Source organism: Engystomops pustulosus, chromosome 11 (genome assembly GCF_040894005.1).
Source record: "Engystomops pustulosus chromosome 11, aEngPut4.maternal, whole genome shotgun sequence".
NCBI lineage: Eukaryota > Metazoa > Chordata > Amphibia > Anura > Leptodactylidae > Engystomops > Engystomops pustulosus.
Window position 1 is genome coordinate 10,252,796 of NC_092421.1, and position 26,278 is coordinate 10,279,073.

The window sequence follows — 26,278 nt, forward strand, 5'->3', positions numbered from 1 at the left end:
ATATATACACACATTTGTATACTTAGAAACAGACACATTCGGGAACTCCGAGGGACCGGGTAAGTAAATGTGCCCCATAAAGTTCTATAGTTCTATACACACATTTAACCCCTTAAGGACGGAGGGTTTTTTGGCTAATTTCTCGCTCTCCAACTTCAAAAATCCATAACTTTTTCATTTTTACGTGTACAGACCTGTGTGAGGGCTTATTTTGTGCGTAACAAATTTTACTTTCCCGTAATGTTATTTATTTTAACATGCCGTGTACTGCGAAGCTGAAAAAAAATTCCAAATGTGGAAAAATTGAAAAAAAACCGCACGTGCGTCACGTTCTTGTGGGCTCAGTTTCTACGACTTTCACTCTTCGCTCCAAATAACACGCCTACTTTATTCTTTGGTTCGGTGCGATCGCGGTGATACCAAATTTATACAGGTTTTATTGTGTTTTAATACATTTTCAAAAATTAAACGAATGTGTACAAAAAAGAAAAAAAAATTTTTGCCATCTTCTGACGCTAATAACTTTTATCATACTTTGGCGCACGGAAATGTGTGAGGGGTCATTTTTTGCGAAATGAGGCGACGTTTTCATTGCTACCATTTTGAGGTCTGTGCGACATTTTGATCATTTTTTATTTCATTTTTGATGTTATGTAAAAAGGTGTAAAAGTCGCATTTCGGACATTTGGGCGCCATTTCCCGCCTCGGAGGTCACCGCCGGCCGTAACCGTTTTTATATTTTGATAGATCGGGCATTTTGGGACGTGGCGATACCTAATATGTCTGTGATTTTTACTGTTTGTTATGTTTTATATCCGTTCTAGGGAAAGGGGGGGGATTTGAACTTTTAATATTTTATTAATTTTTTTTATTTTTTATCCTTTTTTTTTTCTTTTTTTTTCACTATTTTTTAGACCATCTAGGGTACATTAACCCTAGATGGTCAGATCGCTCCTACCATATACTGCAATACTACAGTATTGCAATATATGGCATTTTTGCAGGTCAAACATTACAATGAGCCACTTGCTCATTGTAACGAACCTGCATAAACCATGTAGCCTCGTGTCAAAAGAAGACCCAAGGCTACCATGGTAACCGATCGCCGGCCCCCGATGACGTTCGGGGGCGTGGCGATCGAAAAAAAGATGGCGGCGCCCGCGCGCCACCGTCTTTTAAACGCCGCCCGCGACTTTGCGGGCGGCGTTTAGAGGGTTAATAGCCGCGATCAGTGCAAGCACCGACCGCGGTTATTAGCGGTGGGGGTTTTGTGCAAAATGCAAAAACCCCCACCTCTGTATGAAGAGGACTCAGCCCGTGAGCCCTCTTCATACAACCCTTATACCTCTGCGCCGTAGAGCTACGGCGCAGAGCGTTAAGGGGTTAAACACTCTTACACACATACATACATTTATACAATTATATAAACACACTTTTTTATGTACTCATATATCTATACATACATACAATACACTAATGTGTACAGTATTTTCAAACTCATACAGTATATACACACAGTGGGGGTCATCTACTAAGGGTCGCGCTGCACTTTTGTCGGACTGTTCACCTTTTTCAGAGATAAAACAGCTGGCACAGGTATTTAAGAAGTGTGTGCGCTGGGATTGTGGCACGCTAACCTTTTTTTGGCACAGGTGCACTGGCTTCCATGCGACACAAATTTAGGGGGCGTGTCGTCGGTCATTCCAACTGATTCGGACTGAGCGCCTTATTTAACATGAAAATCTTGTCGCAAGCCCTAGCCCTAACATGCACCAGTAAAAAGATGGTGAACTCTGTCGGACTTGAGCAGGGAAGCGACACATTCAGGATATTGGACACACGATCTCAGTGAATCGTGGCACACAGCATTATAGTCGGACAATGCACTTTGTGTGAACTCCAGCGGCCGGGTAGGTAAATGTGCCCCAGTATGTACACATCCATACATTTACACACACATACAGAAATTAATTAATTGGCTTCATGGATGTGGATGAGGCTATACGCCCCCCGTAGATCCAACCTGGTGAAAACCTTGGCACCACGTAGACAATCAAACATTTCCGTGATCAGGGGTAGTGGGTAGCGGTTTTTCACTGTGACTTTATTGAGACTGCGGTAATTGATGCCCGGACGGAGATAACCATCCTTCTTGCCCAAGAAAAAGAATCCTGCACCAGCAGGAGAAGAAGACTTGCCTATAAAGCCCTTCTGCAGGTTCTCCGTCACATAGGCCAACATGGCCATGGGAACAGATAGAGGATACACTTGACCTCGTGGAGGAGATGTGCCCGGCCCATGGGGCTCATGTACGGCAAGTTTTCAGGCGCCTAAGGGTCAGTCGTCTATATGCCAAGCTCGAGAAGTGCCAATTCCATCAGAAGAGTCTCCCATTCCTAGGATATATTATCACAGACAAGGGACTACAGATAGTTCCTGCAAAGTTGTCCGCAGTACTTCAGTGGGCATGTCCAGTGGGACTAAGATCCATCCAAAGATTCCTGGGCTTCACCAATTACTACCAGCAGTTTATCCCACATTTCTCCTCTCTGGTGTCTCGCATTGTGGCGCTGACCAAGAAGAACGCCAACCCTAAACTCTGGCCTCCGGCGGCTGAAGAAGCTTTCACTAAGCTGAGGTCTGCCTTTTCATCTGCTTCCATTCTCACCCGGCCTGATACTGAGAAACCATTCATGCTAGAGGTTGATGCCTCATCCATTGGTGCTGGACCCGTTCTCACCCAGAAGGGGCCCAAAGGCCGAACACCTGTGGGCTCTTCAGTTGCAGAGAGGAACCACTCTATTGGTGATCTGGAGCTTCTGCCTATTAAACTTGCTTTGGAAGAATGGTGCTATCTTATGGAGGGAGCTCGTCATCCAGTCAGTATCTATACTGATCATAAAAACCTCCTGTACCTCCAGACTGCTCAGCGTCTCAATCCAAAACAGGCTTGTTGCTCTCTCTTCTTCTCCCCGCTTCAACTTCCTGATACATTTCGGTCCTGCAGAGAGGAATATTAAAGCTGATGCTCTCTCTTGTGCCTCAGATGTTGTTGGGGAAGATCTTGCTCCCCAACATATTGTTCCACCTGAATGCCTGGTACTTGCTGCTCCTGTAGACCTGTGGCATCTTCCTCCTGGCAAGACATACGTCCGACCTGCCCTTCGGAACAAGAATACTGAATTGGGGACATTGCTCTCATGTGGCTGGGCACCCTGGGGTGCAACGCTCTGCCGTCCTCATTTCCCATTTCTACTGCTTGCCTGATCTGGTAAAGGATGTACAGGATTTTGTGGGCTCCTGCTCTGTGCCCGAAACAAGCCATCTCGTCTCAAGCCTGCTGGTCTTCTTCTGCCATTGTCGATACCCAACATCCGTGCCATGGGTAGATTTCTCCTACAACTCTCTGGACTCTGCCGGTGCCTCTCCTTTCTTTATTGTTTATGGACGACATCCACACACACCGCTTCCTCTCCCTGTGTCTGCTGATGTTCCGGTCGTGGAAGAGATTGTAGAGGACCTTAAGTCCATCTGGGAACAGAGTCATCAATCTCTACCAAAACTCGGGCTGATAAGAAACGCAGACCTCTCCCAGTTTTTTCTCCAGGTGATAAAATGTAGCTCTCCTCCAGATATGTCCGGCTGAAGATTCCCAGCTATAAACTTTGGTCATGTTTCCTGGGTCCTTTCGAGGTGATAAACTACATCAACCCTGTGGCCTACAAGCTTCCTCCCACCATTCACACCCCGAACTCCTGCCATGTCGTCCTCCTGAAGCCAGTCATCATGAACTGCTTCTCCCGACACGTACCTCCTCTGCTCCTGAGGCTGATGCAACCTATGAGGTAATGAAGGTCCTTTATATGAAGTTGGTCAAAGGAAAGCAGTTCTTTCTCGTCGACTGCAAGGGGTTCGGGCCTGAGGAGAGGTCCTGGCAGAGGTTTTTTCAGACCAAGAAGAGGGGGAGGCCAAAGGGGATGATGTGAAAGAGGATGTGGACTCCCTGGACCACCGCGGGGGATGATGGTACTAGCCGCAACCCGTGACCAGAGTCTAAGTGGCACCTGGTCTTCGCCAGAGCCTACTGCAAAGCGGGATGGTCTTTCTGCGGCGGGGAGGAGCCACCAGGTCTTCCACGGGTGCGACTAGGCCCGCAGCGGCAGCCAAGGTAGGGAAGTAGGAAACAGGAACCACAGGGAAGGCAGGACCTCGGGAAGGCAGGACCTTGGGACTGCAGGACCTCTGGATGGCAGGACCGCCACAAGAGTACAGGACTGCCACAGGAGTACAGGACCACCACAGGAACACAGGACTGCCACAGGAATACAGGAACGCGGAGGAACACAGTACAGACACACCAAGGAATCCTGGGAACGCTGGAACACTAGGTAACACAGAAGGGCTTTGACTTCAGGGAAATGACTCTTCGGCGGAGAGTGACGGGAGGTGCCGAATTATAAGGGAGCGCCAGATTAGCCTGCGCAAATTGGGAGGGCGCTGGCCCTTTAAATCTGGACGAATCAGCTCTGGTGAAAACCGGGTGCCACTTAGATTTCGCCCCCAGGTGTCGGCTTATGTCATCGTCCGCGGTGGTACAGAGGATCCACTACCCCTGATCCTGACAGTACATACACATTATATACATACATATAGAGTATATATAAATCATATACTTAGACATACAGTAGATCGTCACCATATATACGCATACATACAGTATAGGCACACCACATACACACATGCATGCAGTATATACAGCTCTCTCATGGCATGGTGCATACAACGATCATGGGCATGATCCAAAAGGAAAACATGGGGACATGTGTAGCCACGAAAAAAGAGAAAAACGTTTGTGGGCCTGAGGACTTATACTGTACACAACTTTGGCCCCAGCTCCAATCTGGAGTAAGTTCTTCCACACTTTTGATTAATTGTTGGAGCTACTCTTGGGGAGGGTGAGGCTCCAGTCCTTTCCAATGATGCTCTTGTTACGGAGGCACAATTGTAGCTTCTGCTCTATTCTACAGTTTGCGCTGCTACAGACTCTACGTCCTTCTACAATATTCCCCGCTCTACTCTAGACGTCTCTATACTTCAGTGCCCCCCCCCCCCCCCCATTGGCACCAGAACCTGTAGGACACTATTGGAATCTAGTAATGTCTTCTGGCCATGAAAACGTTCTGTTATCTATGAGAAGAGCGAGGTGCTGGTCACATGTCCCTTCACTAATCCCTTTAAAGTCTTTTACGTGGCTCAGAACAAGTTGATGTTATTAGATTACTGCTAATCCCTTGTGTGCTTTACTGGTCTGGACAACGCTCTCCGGGAACAGTCCACCTGAAACCATCTTATGTCTCACAGCACCGGAGCCAAGACATCCAGCACCCCAGAAAAAGACGTGGCAAAAAGCCACTCTGGGGCAAGGAGCAAAAGTGGAGAAGCTAGTGCCAAGAAGGGACACGATGGGGACCACAAGGCTATAACAGGAGGTCATGAGAAGAAGAGCCCCCACCATGGCCATGACGATAAACACCACGCAACTGGGAAAGGTCACCACAAAGGCAAGAGGGTGAGCGACACCCAGAGCATCACAACCAAGACCTACTCTCCGTTCCTCAATTCACTTTTCAGCAAGGTAGGTGAACTGCTGCCTGTAGAAAAGGCCGAAAAAACCTTTAATCGTACGGTCACAGAATCAACTCTGGAGGCCCCGTAGAAAGAAGGGCATCGGGGAGGTGTCTGCCGAAGTGTCAGCCACTACTTTTTAGAAAGTTGCCGCTTTGTTGTTATATCCTCCTAGTACAATCGGATCATGTCTGGTGCTTTATACAGTTTGGGTTACGTCTCTTCACCAGACAACTGCTCCGGCTTTTTTTGGATGACAAAAACTTGCACCATATTGAGGCTAAATGTTCTCTAAAGATTGTCTCACGTTAGATAGGTTCATCCTGGCAATATGCCAACAATGCCCAAATGGTGGCAATCTCACTCCGGCCCTGTCTTGTCATGGAGCTAGTGGGAACAGGGCCCAAAAATTCCACCAATATCTGCTGATTTGTTTTGGAGACCAAGTAGATGTTCTGTGGTCCTCTGGGGCTTCGAATATGATGGTCCTTATAAATGAGTTCCTATGTTGGGCCCACATACTGTAAGTTGTACGTCACTTCTGTACCCATGTCTAGGTTGTGTGCTGCCTTATGGTCTCTTCTCTTTTTATCATGTAGGAGCGGGATTTGGCCCCGGAAGAAATGGACGGTGAGTTTGAGGAGCTTATGATTAACTTGTTGTATAACCCGGGGGGTTCTGCTGTGATTCTGAGTATTTAGCTTAATACTGTGATCCTTGGTAAGCGGGAGATCAGTCCGGGGTCAACACACTTGGTTTTTAAATGACTATTTTGGAAGTTTTTTAAAGTCTTTTTCAACTTTAGTTTTGGGCATGGGATGAAAACTGCCCAAAAATGTCACAATGGAATAATGTTTTTAGATGTGCGGAGGTGTAAAATGAAAGAAGAAGGCATTCAGGCATCCGTCTATTCAGCACTGAGACCAATGAGTGGCCCTCAGCGGTCACAGTGGTTATGCCTTAGGCCCCCGGGCCGTACTCGGTGTAGCACTTGCCGGGTGCAGGAGGGAGTGTGGGTGAGTGCTCGTCACCCCTCTCCACACCGCTCAGATACAGTACAGTGGTCAATATGGGTGACTGCATTGCCCATTGAAGTGAATGTGGTCTTATTGGTACGGGCAGCACATGGCCAGAATAAAACATGTGGGTGCAGGGGGTCTTACTTTAATTTTACCTCTTCCCTGGAGAGCAGTTCTTTTGTTAGTTCGCCTTTAATACCCATCTCCTGTGTTCAACAGTTAACACCATTTATTTAACCCTTCATTGTAGCCAATGGGGCTCTTGTGTTTTGTAGGACGATGTGTAGTTTTTATGAGCATAAATATATTATATTTTGCTTTTGGGTGACTAAGAAAAAAAATATTATTTGTGGAGTTAGCTGTAGTTTTATGTCAATGAAGCTCTGTGGGGGCTTGTTATTTATGGAGCGAGCTGTAGTTTTTGTCGACTAAGCTCTGTGGGGTGGGGGCTTGTTATTTGTGGAGCGAGCTGTAGTTTTATGTCAATGAAGCTCTGTGGGGGCTTGTTATTTATGGAGTGAGCTGTAGTTTTTTTGTCATTGAAGCTCTGTGGGGGCTTGTTATTTATGGATCAAGATGTAGTTTTTTTGTCAATAAAGCTCTGTGGGCGCTTGTTATTTATGGAGTGAGCTGTAGTTTTTTCATCAATAAAGCTCTGTGGGGACTTGTTATTTGTGGAGCGAGCTGAAGTTTTTTGTCATTGAAGCTCTGTGGGGGCTTGTTATTTATGGAGCGAGCAGTAGTTTTTTGTCATTGAAGCTCTGTGGGGGCTTGTTATTTATGGAGTGAGCTGTAGTTTTTTGTCAATGAATCTCTGTGGCGGCTTGTTATTTATGGACTGAGCTGTAGTTTTTTGTCAATAAAGCTCTGTGGGGGCTTGTTATTTATGGAGTGAGCTGTAGTTTTATGTCAATGAAGCTCTGTGGGGGCTTGCTATTTGTGGAGCGAGCTGTCGTTTTTGTCGACTAAGCTCTGTGGGGTGGGGGCTTGTTATTTGTGGAGTAAGCTGTAGTTTTATGTCAATAAAGCTCTGTAGGGGCTTGTTATTTATGGAGTGAGCTGTAGTTTTTTTGTCATTGAAGCTCTGTGGGGGCTTGTTATTTATGGATCAAGATGTAGTTTTTTGTCAATAAAGCTCTGTGGGCGCTTGTTATTTATGGACTGAGCTGTAGTTTTTTGTCAATAAAGCTCTGTGGGGGCTTGTTATTTATGGAGTGAGCTGTAGTTTTATGTCAATGAAGCTCTGTGGGGGCTTGCTATTTGTGGAGCGAGCTGTCGTTTTTGTCGACTAAGCTCTGTGGGGTGGGGGCTTGTTATTTGTGGAGTAAGCTGTAGTTTTATGTCAATAAAGCTCTGTAGGGGCTTGTTATTTATGGAGTGAGCTGTAGTTTTTTTGTCATTGAAGCTCTGTGGGGGCTTGTTATTTATGGATCAAGATGTAGTTTTTTGTCAATAAAGCTCTGTGGGCGCTTGTTATTTATGGAGTGAGCTGTAGTTTTTTTGTCAATAAAGCTCTGTGGGGACTTGTTATTTGTGGAGCGAGCTGAAGTTTTTTGTCATTGAAGCTCTGTGGGGGCTTGTTATTTATGGAGCGAGCAGTAGTTTTTTGTCATTGAAGCTCTGTGGGGGCTTGTTATTTATGGAGTGAGCTGTAGTTTTATGTCAATGAAGCTCTGTGGGGACTTGTTATTTATGGACCGAGCTGTCGTTTTTTGTCAATAAAGCTCTGTGGGGGCTTGTTATTTGTGGAGCAAGCTGTAGTTTTTGTCGACTAAGCTCTGTGGGGTGGGGGCTTGTTATTTGTGGAGTAAGCTGTAGTTTTATGTCAATAAAGCTCTGTGGGGGCTTGTTATTTGTGGAGCGAGCTGAAGTTTTTTGTCATTGAAGCTCTGTGGGGGTTTGTTATTTATGGAGCGAGCTGTAGTTTTTTGTCATTGAAGCTCTGTAGGGGCTTGTTATTTGTGGAGCAAGCTATAGTTTTACTTATTCCCACTAGGAGGGCTGCAGTAAGCAATGCCCTAGTCCAGGATGATCATGGGGACCCTATTGGGTGCTTGGTTGTCATTGCAATCTGTGATGTTTGTCTCACAGGTAGGCGGTGGGTTTGCCATGGCCTGCACTAAATATGGCATCTTTGGGGTTATCTGTCTAGGAATGGAACGAGTCACTGCATCCTGTGAGGGGGATGTGGCGGCTCCACATTTGGAAATGGCAGACTAGTGGCCAGTGAATCTGAACCCTGGAGGTTTTATCTTCTTTATGTATGATGTTTTCTTGTCGGTTCAGATTCTTGGCTTCCTCTCCATAGAATTACATGCCGCCTTTGTGGAGTTTGACGCTGATCAAGATGGATTCATCGGGTATAAAGAACTAGGCGAGTGCATGAGAACAATGGGATACATGCCAACCGAAATGGAACTGATAGAGATCTCCCAGCACATCAAAATGAGGAGTAAGTGGTTTACTTTACCATGTAAGATATGGCCCACCATCATGAGTAACCAGTGCCCATTTGTCATTTTGCTTTATATTTGGTTGGAGGGTAAGGGATAGGCGGTAGATTGGGTTGGTTGGGTTTTATCTTAGGACCAACCCATTTAATGATGATTGACACATCACATGGACAGCAGCCTGACAGAGGAAAGGTGAAGTAGTGAAGTCCCCGATCAATTAGCAATTACTATAGATTAAAAGCTTTAGTCATGGGATTATTGGAATCATGAGATTTAGCTCTTCACTGGGGAATCTCATTCACTAGGATAGACCTCAGGGACGTGTAGGACCTCCGCCTTGGGGCATCTATTTTTATGACTATGCAACAGTCAGAAGCTATTCCTCCCCATTTTTGACTGCTACATTGGAAAGAGCGGGCTCGCTAGTGGCGTAGCAAGAAGCTGATGGGCCCCAGTGCAAAATCTCTGCCAGGCCCCCGAATATAATGTATGATTTATAGTAATAGTCTTCTCATATGGGAAAGTGACACCATAAGGGCCCCCTAAACCTCTTGGGCCCAGTTGTGACCGCACCCTCTGCCCCATGAGACTCACCCATTGTTCCCAGATCCTTTTATCTCAGTATATTTAGGATTTTCACGGCACTTTTCAATACTTTTACGAGTTAGAATAAAAAGATGCCCTAGTGCACATTTTTAGCCCCAGGGGCGCAACTTGAGGGGGTGCACAGGGTGCGGACGCAACCGGGCCCAAGAGGTTTAGGGGGCCCTTATGGAGTCACTTTCCCATATGAGAAGACTAGTACTATAAACCATACATTATAGTCGGGGGTCCTGACCCAGACTTTGCACTGGGGCCCATCAGCTTCTAGTTTAGCCCATTTCTGTGAGAACAGGACCAGCTTAGGTCTTTAGTTCAGCCCTGTCTATCCAAACCTGTGTAAATGTGAGATAGTTTTTTTTCGATGTGTTGTGCTTCACGTTATTGGCATATTTTGGTTGATTTGGCTTTGTTAAATTTATAAATTAATTTAAAAAACTCAAATTTTAAAAAATGTACCATTTAGAAAATTCTGAATAATCTGCTTTTCAGACTTTCGAGTCTTTACACCCCAATTAGTTACACATTTACATTTTCCCTATCTCTGTTTCATCTCGGCAGCATTTTTTTAAATGTCCCTTAAGAAATTGAGCGATTTTTTTATTTTTTTTTCCAAATTATCAAGGAAATGTCTGAACCAATTATTTCGGGCCCATTTTATATTTGACTGTTCTCAGAACCACCTATAAATCATTCTATTTTCTGCACCCTCTCAAGCAATTAAAAACGGCCTTGAGAAAGCTTATTAACCCTTTTAAGAACTTCAGAGTTATTAAACCAGAATCAAGGTGAAATTTCACATTTTCACATTTAGAATTTTGGTGTTCATACTTTTACACAAAAAATAACGGAAAGTTATCACCTGGTTTAGTGCACATTTTGACCTCATCTGTTCTTCCCAAAAAGTAATGCAATGTGGATGGTGCAAAACCCAAATTTACATTTATCGCACCTCTTGTCAGCCCAATATGTAATAGGGAATCATACACCAAAAACTAATCATTGGGTTATCACCAGTGAAACTTTGGAGTGCAGGGAAATCCACTATACAGGCGGTCCCCTACTTAAGGACACCCGACTTACAGACAACCCATAGTTACAGACAGACCCCTCTGCCCACTGTGACCTCTGGTGACCTCTCTGGATGTTACTATAGTCCCAGGCTGCAATGATCAGCTGTAAGGTGTCTGTAATGAAGCTTTATGGATAATCCTTGGTCCCATTACAGCAAAAAACTCCAATTGTAACTGGGGCCAATTTTTTTTTTGTCTGGATCTACAATTATAAAATATACAGTTTCGACTTACATACAAATTCAACTTAAGAACAAACCTCCGGACCCTATCTTGTACGTAACCTGGGGACTGCCTGTACTGGCATCTGAGAGGTTCTACAAATTGGGCATGGCGTTCAGACATTAAACAGTCCAAATCTGTAATTTGGAGTCCAAGCAGCGCTCCTTCCCCCTGTGCCCTGCTGTGTACCCAGATATATGACATGAAGAAGGTTACCTTGGGTATAACACTCTCATGTATCAAGGCTTAAACTGAAGGATAGGAGCTCTGTTTAAAATGGAATGCCAGAAAAGGGACCCCCATCTTGGAAAGTTCACCTCTACAGGAATTATTAGGTACATATAGCATTTTACAGGTGTTGGTACCATATGGCGGCACACATTACCTGGATAAGTATTACACTGTCTATATTACTCCAATCCCCATGAAGCCTTGCAGTGCAGGCTGTGTGTAGTTAGCTCCTCCTCCCTATTAGCATACACTGTTTATTTTCTGCAGTATTTGTTTACTTGCTGACATTCTAATTCCCTCTCATGTCCTGTTTGCAGTGGGTGGTCGTGTGGACTTTGAAGATTTTGTAGAATTGATTGGACCAAAGATGCTGGCAGAAACCGAAAACATGGTGGGAGTACGAGAGCTGAAGATTGCGTTCAGAGAGGTGAGAAGATACTGGAGCTATGACCTGTCCTGTATGTGGGAATCATAGGACTCTGATGGGCCGCAGTCTCGTAGCGGTATAATTCACTTTTCCAGCAGTATTGTTAATGGGGGACATTGCTGGCAGGACGTTTTAGGAGTATGAATCACTGTGGGCATTATTATTCATGGGGTGGCTCTGACTGCGGTATTATTCATGGGGTGGCTCTGACTGCGGTATTATTCATGGGGTGGCTCTGACTGCGGTATTATTCATGGGGTGGCTCTGACTGCGGTATTATTCATGGAGTGGCTCTGATTGTGGTATTATTCATGGAGTCGCTCTGATTGTGGTATTATTCATGGGGTCGCTCTGATTGTGGTATTATTCATGGGGTGGCTCTGACTGCGGTATTATTCATGGAGTGGCTCTGATTGTGGTATTATTCATGGGGTCGCTCTGATTGTGGTATTATTCATGGGGTGGCTCTGACTGCGGTATTATTCATGGGGTGGCTCTGACTGCGGTATTATTCATGGGGTGGCTCTGACTGTGGTATTATTCATGGAGTGGCTCTGATTGTGGTATTATTCATGGGGTCGCTCTGATTGTGGTATTATTCATGGGGTGGCTCTGACTGCGGTATTATTCATGGAGTGGCTCTGATTGTGGTATTATTCATGCGGTGGCTCTGACTGCGGTATTATTCATGGGGTGGCTCTGACTGCGGTATTATTCATGGGGTGGCTCTGACTGCGGTATTATTCATGGGGTGGCTCTGACTGCGGTATTATTCATGGAGTGGCTCTGATTGTGGTATTATTCATGGAGTCGCTCTGATTGTGGTATTATTCATGGGGTCGCTCTGATTGTGGTATTATTCATGGGGTGGCTCTGATTGTGGTATTATTCATGGGGTGGCTCTGACTGCGGTATTATTCATGGGGTGGCTCTGACTGCGGTATTATTCATGGGGTGGCTCTGACTGTGGTATTATTCATGGAGTGGCTCTGATTGTGGTATTATTCATGGAGTCGCTCTGATTGTGGTATTATTCATGGGGTGGCTCTGATTGTGGTATTATTCATGGGGTGGCTCTGATTGTGGTATTATTCATGGGGTCGCTCTGATTGTGGTATTATTCATGGGGTCGCTCTGATTGTGGTATTATTCATGGGGTCGCTCTGATTGTGGTATTATTCATGGGGTGGCTCTGATTGTGGTATTATTCATGGGGTGGCTCTGATTGTGGTATTATTTATGGCGTGGCTCTGACTGCGGTATTATTCATTGGGTGGCTCTGATTGCGGCATTATTTATGGGGTGGCTCTGATTGCGGTATCTTTAATGTAGTGGCTCTGATTGTGGTATTATTCATGGGGTGGCTCTGATTGCGGTATCTTTAATGTAGTGGCTCTGATTGTGGTATTATTCATGGGGTGGCTCTGATTGCGGTATTATTTATGGAGTGGCTCTGATTGTGGTATTATTTATGGAGTGGCTCTGATTGCGGTATCTTTTATGTAGTGGCTCGAATTGTGGTATTATTCATGGGGTGGCTCTGATTGCGGTATCTTTTATGTAGTGGCTCTGATTGTGGTATTATTCATGGAGTCGCTCTGATTGTGGTATTATTCATGGGGTCGCTCTGATTGTGGTATTATTCATGGGGTGGCTCTGATTGTGGTATTATTCATGGGGTCGCTCTGATTGTGGTATTATTCATGGGGTCGCTCTGATTGTGGTATTATTCATGGGGTGGCTCTGATTGTGGTATTATTCATGGGGTGGCTCTGATTGTGGTATTATTTATGGCGTGGCTCTGACTGCGGTATTATTCATTGGGTGGCTCTGATTGCGGCATTATTTATGGGGTGGCTCTGATTGCGGTATCTTTAATGTAGTGGCTCTGATTGTGGTATTATTCATGGGGTGGCTCTGATTGCGGTATCTTTAATGTAGTGGCTCTGACTGTGGTATTATTCATGGGGTGGCTCTGATTGCGGTATTATTTATGGAGTGGCTCTGATTGTGGTATTATTTATGGAGTGGCTCTGATTGTGGTATTATTCATGGGGTGGCTCTGATTGCGGCATTATTCAGGGGGTGGCTCTGATAGCGGTATCTTTTATGTAGTGGCTCTGATTATGGTATTATTCATGGGGTGGCTCTGATTGCGGTATTATTTATGGAGTGGCTCTGATTGCGGTATTATTTATGGAGTGGCCCTGATTGCTGTATTATTTATGGCTATGCAGGCGGTATTATTGAGGAAACATTGTCCAAGGGTTTACTCTACTTTCACCGTTATAGACTTTTCTTGGATGTATTGCTTCCTTGTTAACAGATTTGTTTACAAAGTGTATACAGCAGGCGGTATTATATATTGGGACACTAATGGATGATATGACTTACCTGGCTGTGTAGGGTCTGGAGACAATATACTGGCAGTATTATATGTATAGATTATTTGCTGACCCTAGTGATTATAGGGGGCACAGTAGCAGCATTGTTATTTAGCGGCAGCCTGAGAACAGAATATGCCACGTGCTGATGTACTGATGGCAGGATTATCTATAGGATTATCTGTAATGGGGCCGTAGTCAGCACGACAGCCCCCGATGGCACAACTGAGAGTGATTAGAAGACGCAGTTAATGTCGGATACACAGCATGGAGGGTCTCCCTGCCCCCACCATTACTGCGGCGCCTCTAATGGTGGAGACTGGTACTGCAAAGTTTGAGCACCTGGAGAACTTTGACCCTTGTAATTTCTCCCCAGTTTGATATGAATGGAGACGGCCATATAAGCGGCCTGGAGCTACATGACGCCGCTCAGAGCTTCTTAGGAGAACCGCTGAACCCGAGCGAAGTGCAGGAGATTATCCATGACGTAGACCTGAATGGTGACGGCAGAGTGGACTTTGATGGTGAGTATTCTGCACTGGGTCAGGTCATAGGTCACATACGGAGGTCAGATGTCGGCTCGCCACCGGTGCTGCGGCATCTCTCCACACCCTTCCTGGCATCCAGGCCGGTGCTGGGTTTCTAGGGTTGTCACTCTTAGGTTTCCTGCACATATCCTTGTGCTCACCAGAGCTGGCACCCAGAAGAACCCTGAGACATGGTGTGCTGCCTGTGCCGTGACCAGGTGCCATAGACCACAATAGTGGCCACCATTATGGTCATGTCCGGGGGCCTGGAAGAGTAACCGGCGTTTTCGATGATTTGTGGGGGTAATACATTTCATTAAGAAATACTCCTTAGTTTGTAAAGAAAAAGACGGGAAAGTGCCCCTTAGTTACAATGCGTCTTCTAAGTTGCTAAGGGAAATCTGTCTACAGGATTTAAGACGGGTCTCTCTCCTGTGTGACACAGCTGTGCTGTACTCTCCCTGGCTATAGTATGCTATGAGCACTATAAGCTAAAAGTGAAGGGATTAATCCTCCCTTCTCAGAGCTGTGTAACCAAACACAGGGTGATTAGTTGTGAGCTTCCACAGCCTCCATAGACACACACTGTACAGGGTGCAATACACATCTCTATGGGAGGGAGGAGCGTGAGGAGTTATGAAAGTGAAGGGGTAAATCCTCCCATCTAAGAGCTGTGTAACCAAACGCAAGTAGTTTGATGTGACCTCATGCAGCCTCCATAGACACACACTGTACAGGGTGGAATACACATCTCTATGGGAGGGAGGAGCGTGAGGAGTTATGAAAGTGAATGAGTAAATCCTCCCATCTAAGAGCTGTGTAACCAACAGGGAGATTAGTTGTGAGGTCCCACAGCCTCTATAGACCCACACCGTACAGGCTGGAATACACAACTCTATGGTAGGAAACTTGAGGAGCTATGAAAGCGAAGGAGTAAATCCTCTCCTCTCAGAGCTGTGTAACCAAGCACAGTGCGGCTTTAACCACATTGTATAAACATCTAGGAAGACAAATCTTTATTAAGACAAATGTATTTATTAAAACCATAAAAAAAAAACACCCCCCCCTCCCCTCTGACATTTAGTTATCTGGACTCCGCACCCTCCCTCCATACAGGCCTCATACTGCTCTTTATGGTCCAGTGGAGGGGGTCGGGTCCATCATATCATCCTAAATGTAACAGATCCCAAGATTCTCCCAGATTTGGAGAGTAAGAGGTAAAGGGATTGTCAGTCGTAGGGAAAAATACAGACTCCACAAAAAGCTGCGGCTGTGATTGGTGAACGCTGCAATACCAGCCACAGCCTGACGCCAAGAGTGGCAGCGGTGTCTGAGATTTCCCTCAGCTGGACAACCACTAAAAGGGGTAAACCCAGGAGTCAATGTCATACCCCAACCCCATGGGCTGGTGTGTCAGGGGGCGAGACGACAGGGACCCACCGATCAGGTGAAGTGAAAGCAGCAGTGGGAGGAGGTAGCTCCGGGGTAACAGAGCCGGTTACCTGCTGCCCCATTCCTGCAGGGTAGGATGACCCCCATCATCCTGTGTCTATGGGATAACACTGACTCTCAGGAACCCCCCAGTAAAATGTTGCAGGTCACAGTGTGGGACCCCCTGAGTGAGGCGGACGTCTCCTGACCTTGTGTGTCCTTCTCTCCTGTCTTGCAGAGTTCGTCATGATGTTGTCCTCCAGATGAGCGAGGCTGCGGACGTCCGTCCTCCCGCGGGGGTCTATACATTCGCTCTTATGCTATTAAAGTGCATCTGATTTTTGTAGTAAAATCTTTCCACGTCTTTATAAATCCATTAAACATCTACAAACAATTAAATAAAAAAGCAGAATCCTGTGGGTGAGACACAAGTGTCCGGGCGCTGCCCTCCAGTAGTCCGGTACCAGGGTCCATAGTGGTTCCATAGTGTTCAGTGTGTGGGGAAGGTCACAAGGTTCATCACTTGTCAAAATACGGGAGGTAGAAAAACTGGAAACCGTGGCGGCCCCTGACAGCGCAGTATATAAATATCACATGATAGACTGAGGGGAGAGGAGACACGTGAGAAGAGGTCACCACACAAATATACAGACCGCCCCCTATACATCACCTGCTCCCCAGACCGCCCCCTATACATCACCTGCTCCCCAGACCGCCCCCTATACATCACCTGCTCCCCAGACCGCCCCCTATACATCACCTGCTCCCCACACCGCCCCCTATACATCACCTGCTCCCCAGACCGCCCCCTATACATCACCAGCTCCCCAGACCGCCCCCTATACATCACCAGCTCCCCAGACCGCCCCCTATACATCACCAGCTCCCCAGACCGCCCCCTATACATCACCTGCTCCCCAGACCGCCCCCTATACATCACCTGCTCCCCAGACCGCCCCCTATACATCACCTGCTCCCCACACCGCCCCCTATACATCACCTGCTCCCCAGACCGCCCCCTATACATCACCAGCTCCCCAGACCGCCCCCTATACATCACCAGCTCCCCAGACCGCCCCCTATACATCACCAGCTCCCCAGACCGCCCCCTATACATCACCTGCTCCCCAGACCGCCCCTATACATCACCTGCTCCCCAGACCGCCCCCTATACATCACCTGCTCCCCACACCGCCCCCTATACATCACCTGCTCCCCACACCACCACCTATACATCACCTGCTCACCAGACCACCCCCTATACATCCCCCCGTCCTCCCCACACCGCTGCCTATACATCCTTCCTCCTCCCCACACCGCCCGCTATACATCCCCCGTCCTCCCCACACCGCCTCCTATACTTCCCCCCGTCCTCCCCACGCCGCCACCTATACTCCCCCCCCGTCCTCCCCACGCCGCCTCCTATACTTTCCCCCTCCTCCCCACGCTGCCGCCTATACATCCCCCCTTCTCCCCTCGCCGCCTATACATCCCCCCGTCCTATCCACGCTGCCGCCTATACATCCCCCCCCGTCCTCCCAACACCACCGCCTATACAGTTACATCCTGTATTATACTCCAGAGCTGCAGTCACTATTCTGCTGCTGGTGCAGTCACTGTGTACATACATGACATTACTTATCCTGTACTGATCCTGAGTTACATACTGTATTATACCCCAGAGCTGCACTCACTATTCTGCTGCTAGTGCAGTCACTATACATACATGACATTACTTATCCTGTACTGATCCTGAGTTACATCCTGTATTATACTCCAGAGCTACACTCACTATTCTGCTGCTGGTGCAGTCACTGTGTACATACATGACATTACTTATCCTGTACTGATCCTGAGTTACATCCTGTATTATACCCCAGAGCTGCACTCACTATTCTGCTGCTGGTGCAGTCACTGTGTACATACATGATATTACTGATCCTGTACTGATCCTGAGTTACATCCTGTATTATACTCCAGAGCTGCACTCACTATTCTGCTGGTGCAGTCACTGTGTACATACATGACATTACTTATCCTGTACTGATCCTGAGTTACATCCTGTATTATACTCCAGAGCTGCACTCACTATTCTGCTGCTGGTGCAGTCACTGTGTACATACATGACATTACTTATCCTGTACTGATCCTGAGTTACATCCTGTATTATACTCCAGAGCTGCACTCACTATTCTGCTGCTGGTGCAGTCACTGTGTACATACATGACATTACTTATCCTGTACTGATCCTGAGTTACATCCTGTATTATACTCCAGAGCTGCACTCACTATTCTGCTGCTGGTGCAGTCACTGTGTACATACATGACATTACTTATCCTGTACTGATCCTGAGTTACATCCTGTATTATACCCCAGAGCTGCACTCACTATTCTGCTGCAGTCACTGTGTACATACATGGCATTACTTATCCTGTACTGATCCTGAGTTACATCCTGTATTATACTCCAGAGCTGCACTCACTATTCTGCTGCTGGTGCAGTCACTGTGTACATACATGACATTACTTATCCTGTACTGATCCTGAGTTACATCCTGTATTATACTCCAGAGCTGCACTCACTATTCTGCTGCAGTCACTGTGTACATACATGACATTACTTGTTGGAAACCACTTAGTGAACGCAGCTATAAAGTTCTAAATGAAAGAGTAAAGGGCACATTCTCACCTCCTGGAATCAACAACAGTAAACCAGGCACGAAGAAGATGGCACTTGATACGGCTGTGAGGAGAGACAATAGTGGTCAGTCATGGTGTGAGGGTGCGCGCAACATAATGTAATACAGTACAGCGCTGTATACCTGGCGAGGGGCTGACCTGTAGTCCTACCCCTACAAAGACGAACACTGCCGGAAACAGAGAACACAGGTGTCAGCAGCGAAGGATGCAATCAGGTCACATGGGGTGCGAAATGTGACTCACCCAAACCCAGGAGCAGGAGGAGGAACGACGACAGAACCACCTTCTTATTCTTCTGTACAAGAGGATGTCTGGTCCAGCTGCGGGAGATGCAAGAAGACGTGAGGAGTAATGGCTGCCCACGACACACCCACCTGAGGGGCAGGGCTGCCGCCCACGACACACCCACCTGAGGGGCAGGGCCGCCGCCCACGACACACCCACCTGAGGGGCAGGGCCGCCGCCCACGACACACCCACCCGAGGGGCAGGGGCCGCCCCCCACGACACACCCACCCGAGGGGCAGGGGCCGCCCCCCACGACACCCCCCCCCCCCGGGGGACAGGGGCCGCCCCCCCACGACACAGCCACCCGAGGGGCAGGGGCCGCCCCCCACGACACACCCACCCGAGGGGCAGGGGCCGCCCCCCACGACACACCCACCCGAGGGGCAGGGGCCGCCCCCCACGACACACCCACCCGAGGGGCAGGGGCCGCCCACGACACACCCACCTGAGGGGCAGGGCCGCCGCCCACGACACACCCACCTGAGGGGCAGGGCCGCCGCCCACGACACACCCACCTGAGGGGCAGGGGCCGCCCCCCACGACACACCCACCCGAGGGGCAGGGGCCGCCCCCCACGACACACCCACCCGAGGGGCAGGGGCCGCCCCCCACGACACACCCACCTGAGGGGCAGGGCTGCCGCCCACGACACACCCACCTGAGGGGCAGGGCCGCCGCCCACGACACACCCACCTGAGGGGCAGGGCCGCCGCCCACGACACACCCACCCGAGGGGCAGGGGCCGCCCCCCACGACACACCCACCCGAGGGGCAGGGGCCGCCCCCCACGACACCCCCCCCCCCCCCGGGGGACAGGGGCCGCCCCCCCACGACACAGCCACCCGAGGGGCAGGGGCCGCCCCCCACGACACACCCACCCGAGGGGCAGGGGCCGCCCCCCACGACACACCCACCCGAGGGGCAGGGGCCGCCCCCCACGACACACCCACCCGAGGGGCAGGGGCCGCCCCCCGCGACACACCCACCCGAGGGGCAGGGGCCGCCCCCCGCGACACACCCACCCGAGGGGCAGGGGCCACCCCCCACGACACATCCACCCGAGGGGCAGGGGCCGCCCCCCAAGAAACACCCCCCCCCAGAGGGGCAGTTGGCAGATGACTTACCTGAAGCACTCCTGTGTGGACAGCTGGGTGGTGTTACTGATGGTGCTGAATGAACATTGGGAGCTGCGGGAGGACAGTGTCGGGAGACCTCTACAAGGAGAAGGCATTGAGGTCACTGTACAACATACATGTATCTGTGTGATCACAGGCTGCAGTACCCTGGCACGGCCACCACAGTGTGTGGCGCTGTACATGGGGTAATATTCCGTACCTCTCCACATCTTTCATCTTCACGTTTTCCGTTTCCTCATCGTTCTCCAGGTTCTAGTATAAAGAGATAATGGTCAGAATGTGTAAGAGACGCGAGGGAGGAGGCAGCTCATCCAGACATGGAGGTGCGGGATAGCGCACCCTAGTGGTCCAATGTGGCCGTGTACAGACTTCTATATGACGCTGTGACTGAGGCTCCACCACACACTCACCTTGTACTTGTGGCGGTTCTGTTGGGTCTCATTATCCCCCCCGAAATGCAGAGCCCCGAATCTGGGTCCAGTATCTTCTATAGACATCTCAAACGCATCATCAATGCTGAAGTTCCCCATGAAATCCGAGTCACAGCGCGGCCCGACCTGCAGGACACCCCGGAGAAGAGGTCACAGGGTCAGAGTGCAAGCTCCTGCGCCCCCCCATCTCCCCTCACAGAGTGTAAGCTCCTGCGCCCCTCCATCTCCCCTCACAGAGTGTAAGCTCCTGCGCCCCTCCATCTCCCCTCACAGAGTGTAAGCTCCTGCGCCCCTCCATCTCCCCTCATAGAGTGTAAGCTCCCGTGTCTCCCCTCATAGAGTGTAAGCTCCCGCGCCCCTCCATCTCCCCTCATAGAGTGTAAGCTCCTGCGCCCCCCCATCTCCCCTCATAGAGTGTAAGCTCCTGCGCCCCCCCATCTCCCCTCATAGAGTGTAAGCTCCTGAGCCCCTCCATCTCCCCTCATAGTGTAAGCTCCCGTGTCTCTCTCTCTCCTCATAGAGTGTAAGCTCCCGTGTCTCTCTCTCTCCTCATAGAGTGTAAGCTCCTGAGCCCCTCCATCTCCCCTCATAGTGTAAGCTCCCGCGCCCCTCCATCTCCCCTCATAGAGTGTAAGCTCCCGTGTCTCTCTCTCTCCTCATAGAGTGTAAGCTCCCGCGCCCCTCCATCTCTCCTCATAGAGTGTAAGCTCCCGTGTCTCTCTCCTCATAGAGTGTAAGCTCCCGTGTCTCTCTCCTCATAGAGTGTAAGCTCCCGTGTCTCTCTCCTCATAGAGTGTAAGCTCCCGTGTCTCTCTCCTCATAGAGTGTAAGCTCCCGTGTCTCTCTCCTCATAGAGTGTAAGCTCCCGTGTCTCTCTCCTCATAGAGTGTAAGCTCCCGTGTCTCTCTCCTCATAGAGTGTAAGCTCCCGTGTCTCTCTCTCCTCATAGAGTGTAAGCTCCCGCGCCCCTCCATCTCCCCTCATAGAGTGTAAGCTCCCGTGTCTCTCTCTCTCTCCTCATAGAGTGTAAGCTCCCGTGTCTCTCTCCTCATAGAGTGTAAGCTCCCGTGTCTCTCTCTCTCCTCATAGAGTGTAAGCTCCCGTGTCTCTCTCTCTCCTCATAGAGTGTAAGCTCCCGTATCTCTCTCTCTCCTCATAGAGTGTAAGCTCCCGTGTCTCTCTCCTCATAGTGTAAGCTCCCGCGCCCCTCCATCTCCCTTCATAGAGTGTAAGCTCCCGTGTCTCTCTCTCTCCTCATAGAGTGTAAGCTCCCGTGTCTCTCTCTCTCCTCATAGAGTGTAAGCTCCCGTGTCTCTCTCTCTCCTCATAGAGTGTAAGCTCCCGTGTCTCTCTCTCTCCTCATAGAGTGTAAGCTCCCGTGTCTCTCTCTCCTCATAGAGTGTAAGCTCCCGTGTCTCTCTCTCCTCATAGAGTGTAAGCTCCTGTGTCTCTCTCTCCTCATAGAGTGTAAGCTCCTGTCTCTCTCTCTCCTCATAGAGTGTAAGCTCCTGTGTCTCTCTCTCCTCATAGAGTGTAAGCTCCCGTGTCTCTCTCTCTCCTCATAGAGTGTAAGCTCCCGTGTCTCTCTCTCTCCTCATAGAGTGTAAGCTCCTGTCTCTCTCTCTCCTCATAGAGTGTAAGCTCCTGTGTCTCTCTCTCCTCATAGAGTGTAAGCTCCCGTGTCTCTCTCTCCTCATAGAGTGTAAGCTCCCGTGTCTCTCTCTCCTCATAGAGTGTAAGCTCCCGTGTCTCTCTCTCTCCTCATAGAGTGTAAGCTCCCGTATCTCTCTCTCTCCTCATAGAGTGTAAGCTCCTGTGTCTCTCTCTCCTCATAGAGTGTAAGCTCCCGTGTCTCTCTCTCTCCTCATAGAGTGTAAGCTCCCGTATCTCTCTCTCTCCTCATAGAGTGTAAGCTCCCGTGTCTCTCTCTCTCCTCATAGATTGTAAGCTCCCGTATCTCTCTCTCTCCTCATAGAGTGTAAGCTCCCGTGTCTCTCTCTCTCCTCATAGAGTGTAAGCTCCCGTATCTCTCTCTCTCCTCATAGAGTGTAAGCTCCCGTATCTCTCTCTCTCCTCATAGAGTGTAAGCTCCTGTGTCTCTCTCTCCTCATAGAGTGTAAGCTCCCGTGTCTCTCTCTCTCCTCATAGAGTGTAAGCTCCCGTGTCTCTCTCTCTCCTCAGAGTGTAAGCTCCCGCGCCCCTCCATCTCCCCTCATAGAGTGTAAGCTCCTGCGCCCCCCCATCTCCCCTCATAGAGTGTAAGCTCCTGCGCCCCTCCATCTCCCCTCATAGAGTGTAAGCTCCCGTGTCTCTCTCCTCATAGAGTGTAAGCTCCCGTGTCTCTCTCTCCTCATAGAGTGTAAGCTCCCGCGCCCCTCCATCTCCCCTCATAGAGTGTAAGCTCCCGTGTCTCTCTCTCTCCTCATAGAGTGTAAGCTCCAGTGTCTCTCTCTCCTCATAGAGTGTAAGCTCCCGTGTCTCTCTCCTCATAGAGTGTAAGCTCCCGTGTCTCTCTCTCTCCTCAGAGTGTAAGCTCCCGCGCCCCTCCATCTCCCCTCATAGAGTGCAAGCTCCCGTGTCTCTCTCTCTCCTCATAGAGTGTAAGCTCCCGTGTCTCTCTCTCTCTCCTCATAGAGTGTAAGCTCCCGTGTCTCTCTCTCTCCTTATAGAGTGTAAGCTCCCGTGTCTCTCTCTCTCCTTATAGAGTAAGCTCCCGTGTCTCTCTCTCTCCTCATAGAGTGTAAGCTCCTGTGTCTCTCTCCTCATAGAGTGTAAGCTCCTGTGTCTCTCTCTCCTCATAGAGGGTAAGCTCCCGTGTCTCTCTCTCTCTCCTCATAGAGGGTAAGCTCCCGTGTCTCTCTCTCTCTCCTCAGAGTGTAAGCTCCCTCGCCCCTCCATCTCCCCTCATAGAGTGTAAGCTCCCGTGTCTCTCTCTCTCCTCATAGAGTGTAAGCTCCTGTGTCTCTCTCTCCTCATAGAGTGTAAGCTCCCGTGTCTCTCTCTCTCCTCATAGAGTGTAAGCTCCCGTGTCTCTCTCTCCTCATAGAGTGTAAGCTCCTGTGTCTCTCTCTCTCCTCATAGAGTGTAAGCTCCTGTGTCTCTCTCTCTCCTCATAGAGTGTAAGCTCTTGTGTCTCTCTCTCTCCTCATAGAGTGTAAGCTCCCGTGTCTCTGTCCTCATAGAGTGTAAGCTCCCGTGTCTCTCTCCTCATAGAGTGTAAGCTCCCGTGTCTCTCTCCTCATAGAGTGTAAGCTCCCGTGTCTCTCTCTCTCTCTCCTCAGAGTGTAAGCTCCCGCGCCCCTCCATCTCCCCTCATAGAGTGTAAGCTCCCGTGTCTCTCTCTCTCCTCATAGAGTGTAAGCTCCTGTGTCTCTCTCTCCTCATAGAGTGTAAGCTCCCGTGTCTCTCTCTCTCCTCATAGAGTGTAAGCTCCCGTGTCTCTCTCTCCTCATAGAGTGTAAGCTCCTGCGCCCCTCCATCTCCCCTCATAGAGTGTAAGCTCCCGTGTCTCTCTCTCCTCATAGAGTGTAAGCTCCTGTGTCTCTCTCTCTCCTCATAGAGTGTAAGCTCCTGTGTCTCTCTCTCTCCTCATAGAGTGTAAGCTCCTGTGTCTCTCTCTCTCCTCATAGAGTGTAAGCTCTTGTGTCTCTCTCTCTCCTCATAGAGTGTAAGCTCCCGTGTCTCTGTCCTCATAGAGTGTAAGCTCCCGTGTCTCTGTCCTCATAGAGTGTAAGCTCCCGTGTCTCTCTCCTCATAGAGTGTAAGCTCCCGTGTCTCTCTCCTCATAGAGTGTAAGCTCCCGTGTCTCTCTCCTCATAGAGTGTAAGCTCCTGTGTCTCTCTCCTCATAGAGTGTAAGCTCCTGTGTCTCTCTCCTCATAGAGTGTAAGCTCCCGTGTCTCTCTCTCTCCTCATAGAGTGTAAGCTCCCGTGTCTCTCTCCTCATAGAGTGTAAGCTCCAGTGTCTCTCTCTCCTCATAGAGTGTAAGCTCCTGTGTCTCTCTCCTCATAGAGTGTAAGCTCCTGTGTCTCTCTCCTCATAGAGTGTAAGCTCCCGTGTCTCTCTCCTCATAGAGTGTAAGCTCCCGTGTCTCTCTCCTCATAGAGTGTAAGCTCCCGTGTCTCTCTCTCTCCTCATAGAGTGTAAGCTCCCGTGTCTCTCTCTCTCCTCATAGAGTGTAAGCTCCCGTGTCTCTCTCTCTCCTCATAGAGTGTAAGCTCCTGTGTCTCTCTCTCTCCTCATAGAGTGTAAGCTCCTGTGTCTCTCTCTCTCCTCATAGAGTGTAAGCTCCTGTGTCTCTCTCCTCATAGAGTGTAAGCTCCTGTGTCTCTCTCTCTCCTCATAGAGTGTAAGCTCCTGTGTCTCTCTCTCCTCATAGAGTGTAAGCTCCTGTCTCTCTCTCCTCATAGAGTGTAAGCTCCAGTGTCTCTCTCTCCTCATAGAGTGTAAGCTCCCGTGTCTCTCTCCTCATAGAGTGTAAGCTCCTGTGTCTCTCTCTCTCCTCATAGAGTGTAAGCTCCTGTGTCTCTCTCCTCATAGAGTGTAAGCTCCTGTGTCTCTCTCTCTCCTCATAGAGTGTAAGCTCCCGTGTCTCTCTCCTCATAGAGTGTAAGCTCCCGTGTCTCTCTCTCTCCTCATAGAGTGTAAGCTCCTGTGTCTCTCTCTCTCCTCATAGAGTGTAAGCTCCTGTCTCTCTCTCCTCATAGAGTGTAAGCTCCTGTCTCTCTCTCCTCATAGAGTGTAAGCTCCTGTCTCTCTCTCCTCATAGAGTGTAAGCTCCAGTGTCTCTCTCTCCTCATAGAGTGTAAGCTCCCGTGTCTCTCTCTCCTCATAGAGTGTAAGCTCCCGTGTCTCTCTCTCTCCTCATAGAGTGTAAGCTCCCGTGTCTCTCTCCTCATAGAGTGTAAGCTCCCGTGTCTCTCTCTCTCCTCATAGAGTGTAAGCTCCCGTATCTCTCTCTCTCCTCATAGAGTGTAAGCTCCCGTGTCTCTCTCCTCATAGAGTGTAAGCTCCCGTGTCTCTCTCCTCATAGAGTGTAAGCTCCTGTGTCTCTCTCTCTCCTCATAGAGTGTAAGCTCCTGTGTCTCTCTCTCTCCTCATAGAGTGTAAGCTCCTGTCTCTCTCTCCTCATAGAGTGTAAGCTCCAGTGTCTCTCTCTCCTCATAGAGTGTAAGCTCCTGTGTCTCTCTCTCCTCATAGAGTGTAAGCTCTGGGGACCAGACCTGTAGACAGTGCAGTAGTTATGCGGTTGTGTATGGCTCTTGCATGTGTGAACATGTCCCTACTGTACAGTTATGCGGACTCTCCCCTCTATTGTCCTGTAGCGCCCCCCCGTGGGGCAGGTCAGTGACACCGCAGTCACATGACCCGCGGTAGGTACCCGGCCTCTCGCCCCCTCACCCACCTGTAGTACAGCAGCTGCTGCCCTCAGCCCTCCGCTCCTTCCTCCCTCACTAACATCCTGCAAACTTTCCTCACAAGTTCAGCCCCCCTCCCCCTCGGTCACGTGACCCTCCCCCTGCGGCCGCATTCACACGGAGCCGGTAACGCGCTTCCACTGATCTACAAGACTGCCATGTAGTAAGCGGCGGGAGCGTGTGTGTGGCGGCGGAGAGCCCCGTCTATTGTACGTTATACTCGTTATCAGGACGTTTTCACGTCTTTGTTTACATTTCTCCGGCAACACAAAATGGCCGCCGGCATCCGCTCACCCCCCCCCCTCCCGCGCGCAT

At 49.3% G+C, this 26,278-nt stretch overlaps 2 protein-coding genes across 3 annotated transcripts; one reads left to right on the forward strand and one right to left on the reverse strand.

Annotated features, from left to right (window-relative positions):
• The first annotated feature begins 5,291 nt into the window (after positions 1-5,291).
• Positions 5,292-16,344, forward strand: LOC140106147 (calcium-binding protein 2-like). The gene is made up of 6 exons (XM_072130408.1): positions 5,292-5,635; positions 6,225-6,255; positions 8,953-9,096; positions 11,541-11,650; positions 14,411-14,558; positions 16,231-16,344. Exons 1-6 carry the CDS (start codon positions 5,351-5,353, stop codon positions 16,257-16,259), a joined length of 747 nt encoding a protein of 248 aa, XP_071986509.1. The 5' UTR covers positions 5,292-5,350; the 3' UTR covers positions 16,260-16,344.
• On the reverse strand, positions 16,230-26,264 carry TMEM134 (transmembrane protein 134). 2 transcript variants are annotated; one of them, XM_072130411.1, is made up of 8 exons: positions 26,217-26,264; positions 20,526-20,672; positions 20,315-20,367; positions 20,104-20,193; positions 18,936-19,012; positions 18,815-18,859; positions 18,682-18,735; positions 16,230-16,594 (listed from the first exon to the last, which is right to left on the reverse strand). In XM_072130411.1, exons 1-8 carry the CDS (start codon positions 26,247-26,249, stop codon positions 16,512-16,514), a joined length of 582 nt encoding a protein of 193 aa, XP_071986512.1. In that variant the 5' UTR covers positions 26,250-26,264; the 3' UTR covers positions 16,230-16,511. The 2 variants fall into 2 exon arrangements, with proteins under 2 accessions (XP_071986512.1, XP_071986513.1); XM_072130412.1 differs by lacking the exon at positions 26,217-26,264 and adding an exon at positions 25,951-26,062.
• Between the last annotated feature and the right edge of the window lie 14 nt (positions 26,265-26,278).

What these genes read in the sequence shown, in the direction of transcription:
- LOC140106147 (XM_072130408.1), top strand. Translation starts at nt 5,351, where the DNA reads ATGTCTCACAGCACCGGAGCCAAGACATCCAGCACCCCAGAAAAAGAC. An exon ending in GGCCCCGGAAGAAATGGACG is followed by an intron (nt 6,256 to 8,952) that starts GTGAGTTTGAGG and finishes TCCTCTCCATAG; the next exon opens with AATTACATGCCGCCTTTGTG. An exon ending in CCAGCACATCAAAATGAGGA is followed by an intron (nt 9,097 to 11,540) that starts GTAAGTGGTTTA and finishes TCCTGTTTGCAG; the next exon opens with TGGGTGGTCGTGTGGACTTT.
- TMEM134 (XM_072130411.1), bottom strand. Translation starts at nt 26,249, where the DNA reads ATGCCGGCGGCCATTTTGTGTTGCCGGAGAAAT. An exon ending in CCTCCTGCTCCTGGGTTTGG is followed by an intron (nt 18,860 to 18,935) that starts GTGAGTCACATT and finishes TGTTTCCGGCAG; the next exon opens with TGTTCGTCTTTGTAGGGGTA. An exon ending in ACAGGTCAGCCCCTCGCCAG is followed by an intron (nt 18,736 to 18,814) that starts GTATACAGCGCT and finishes CTCTCCTCACAG; the next exon opens with CCGTATCAAGTGCCATCTTC.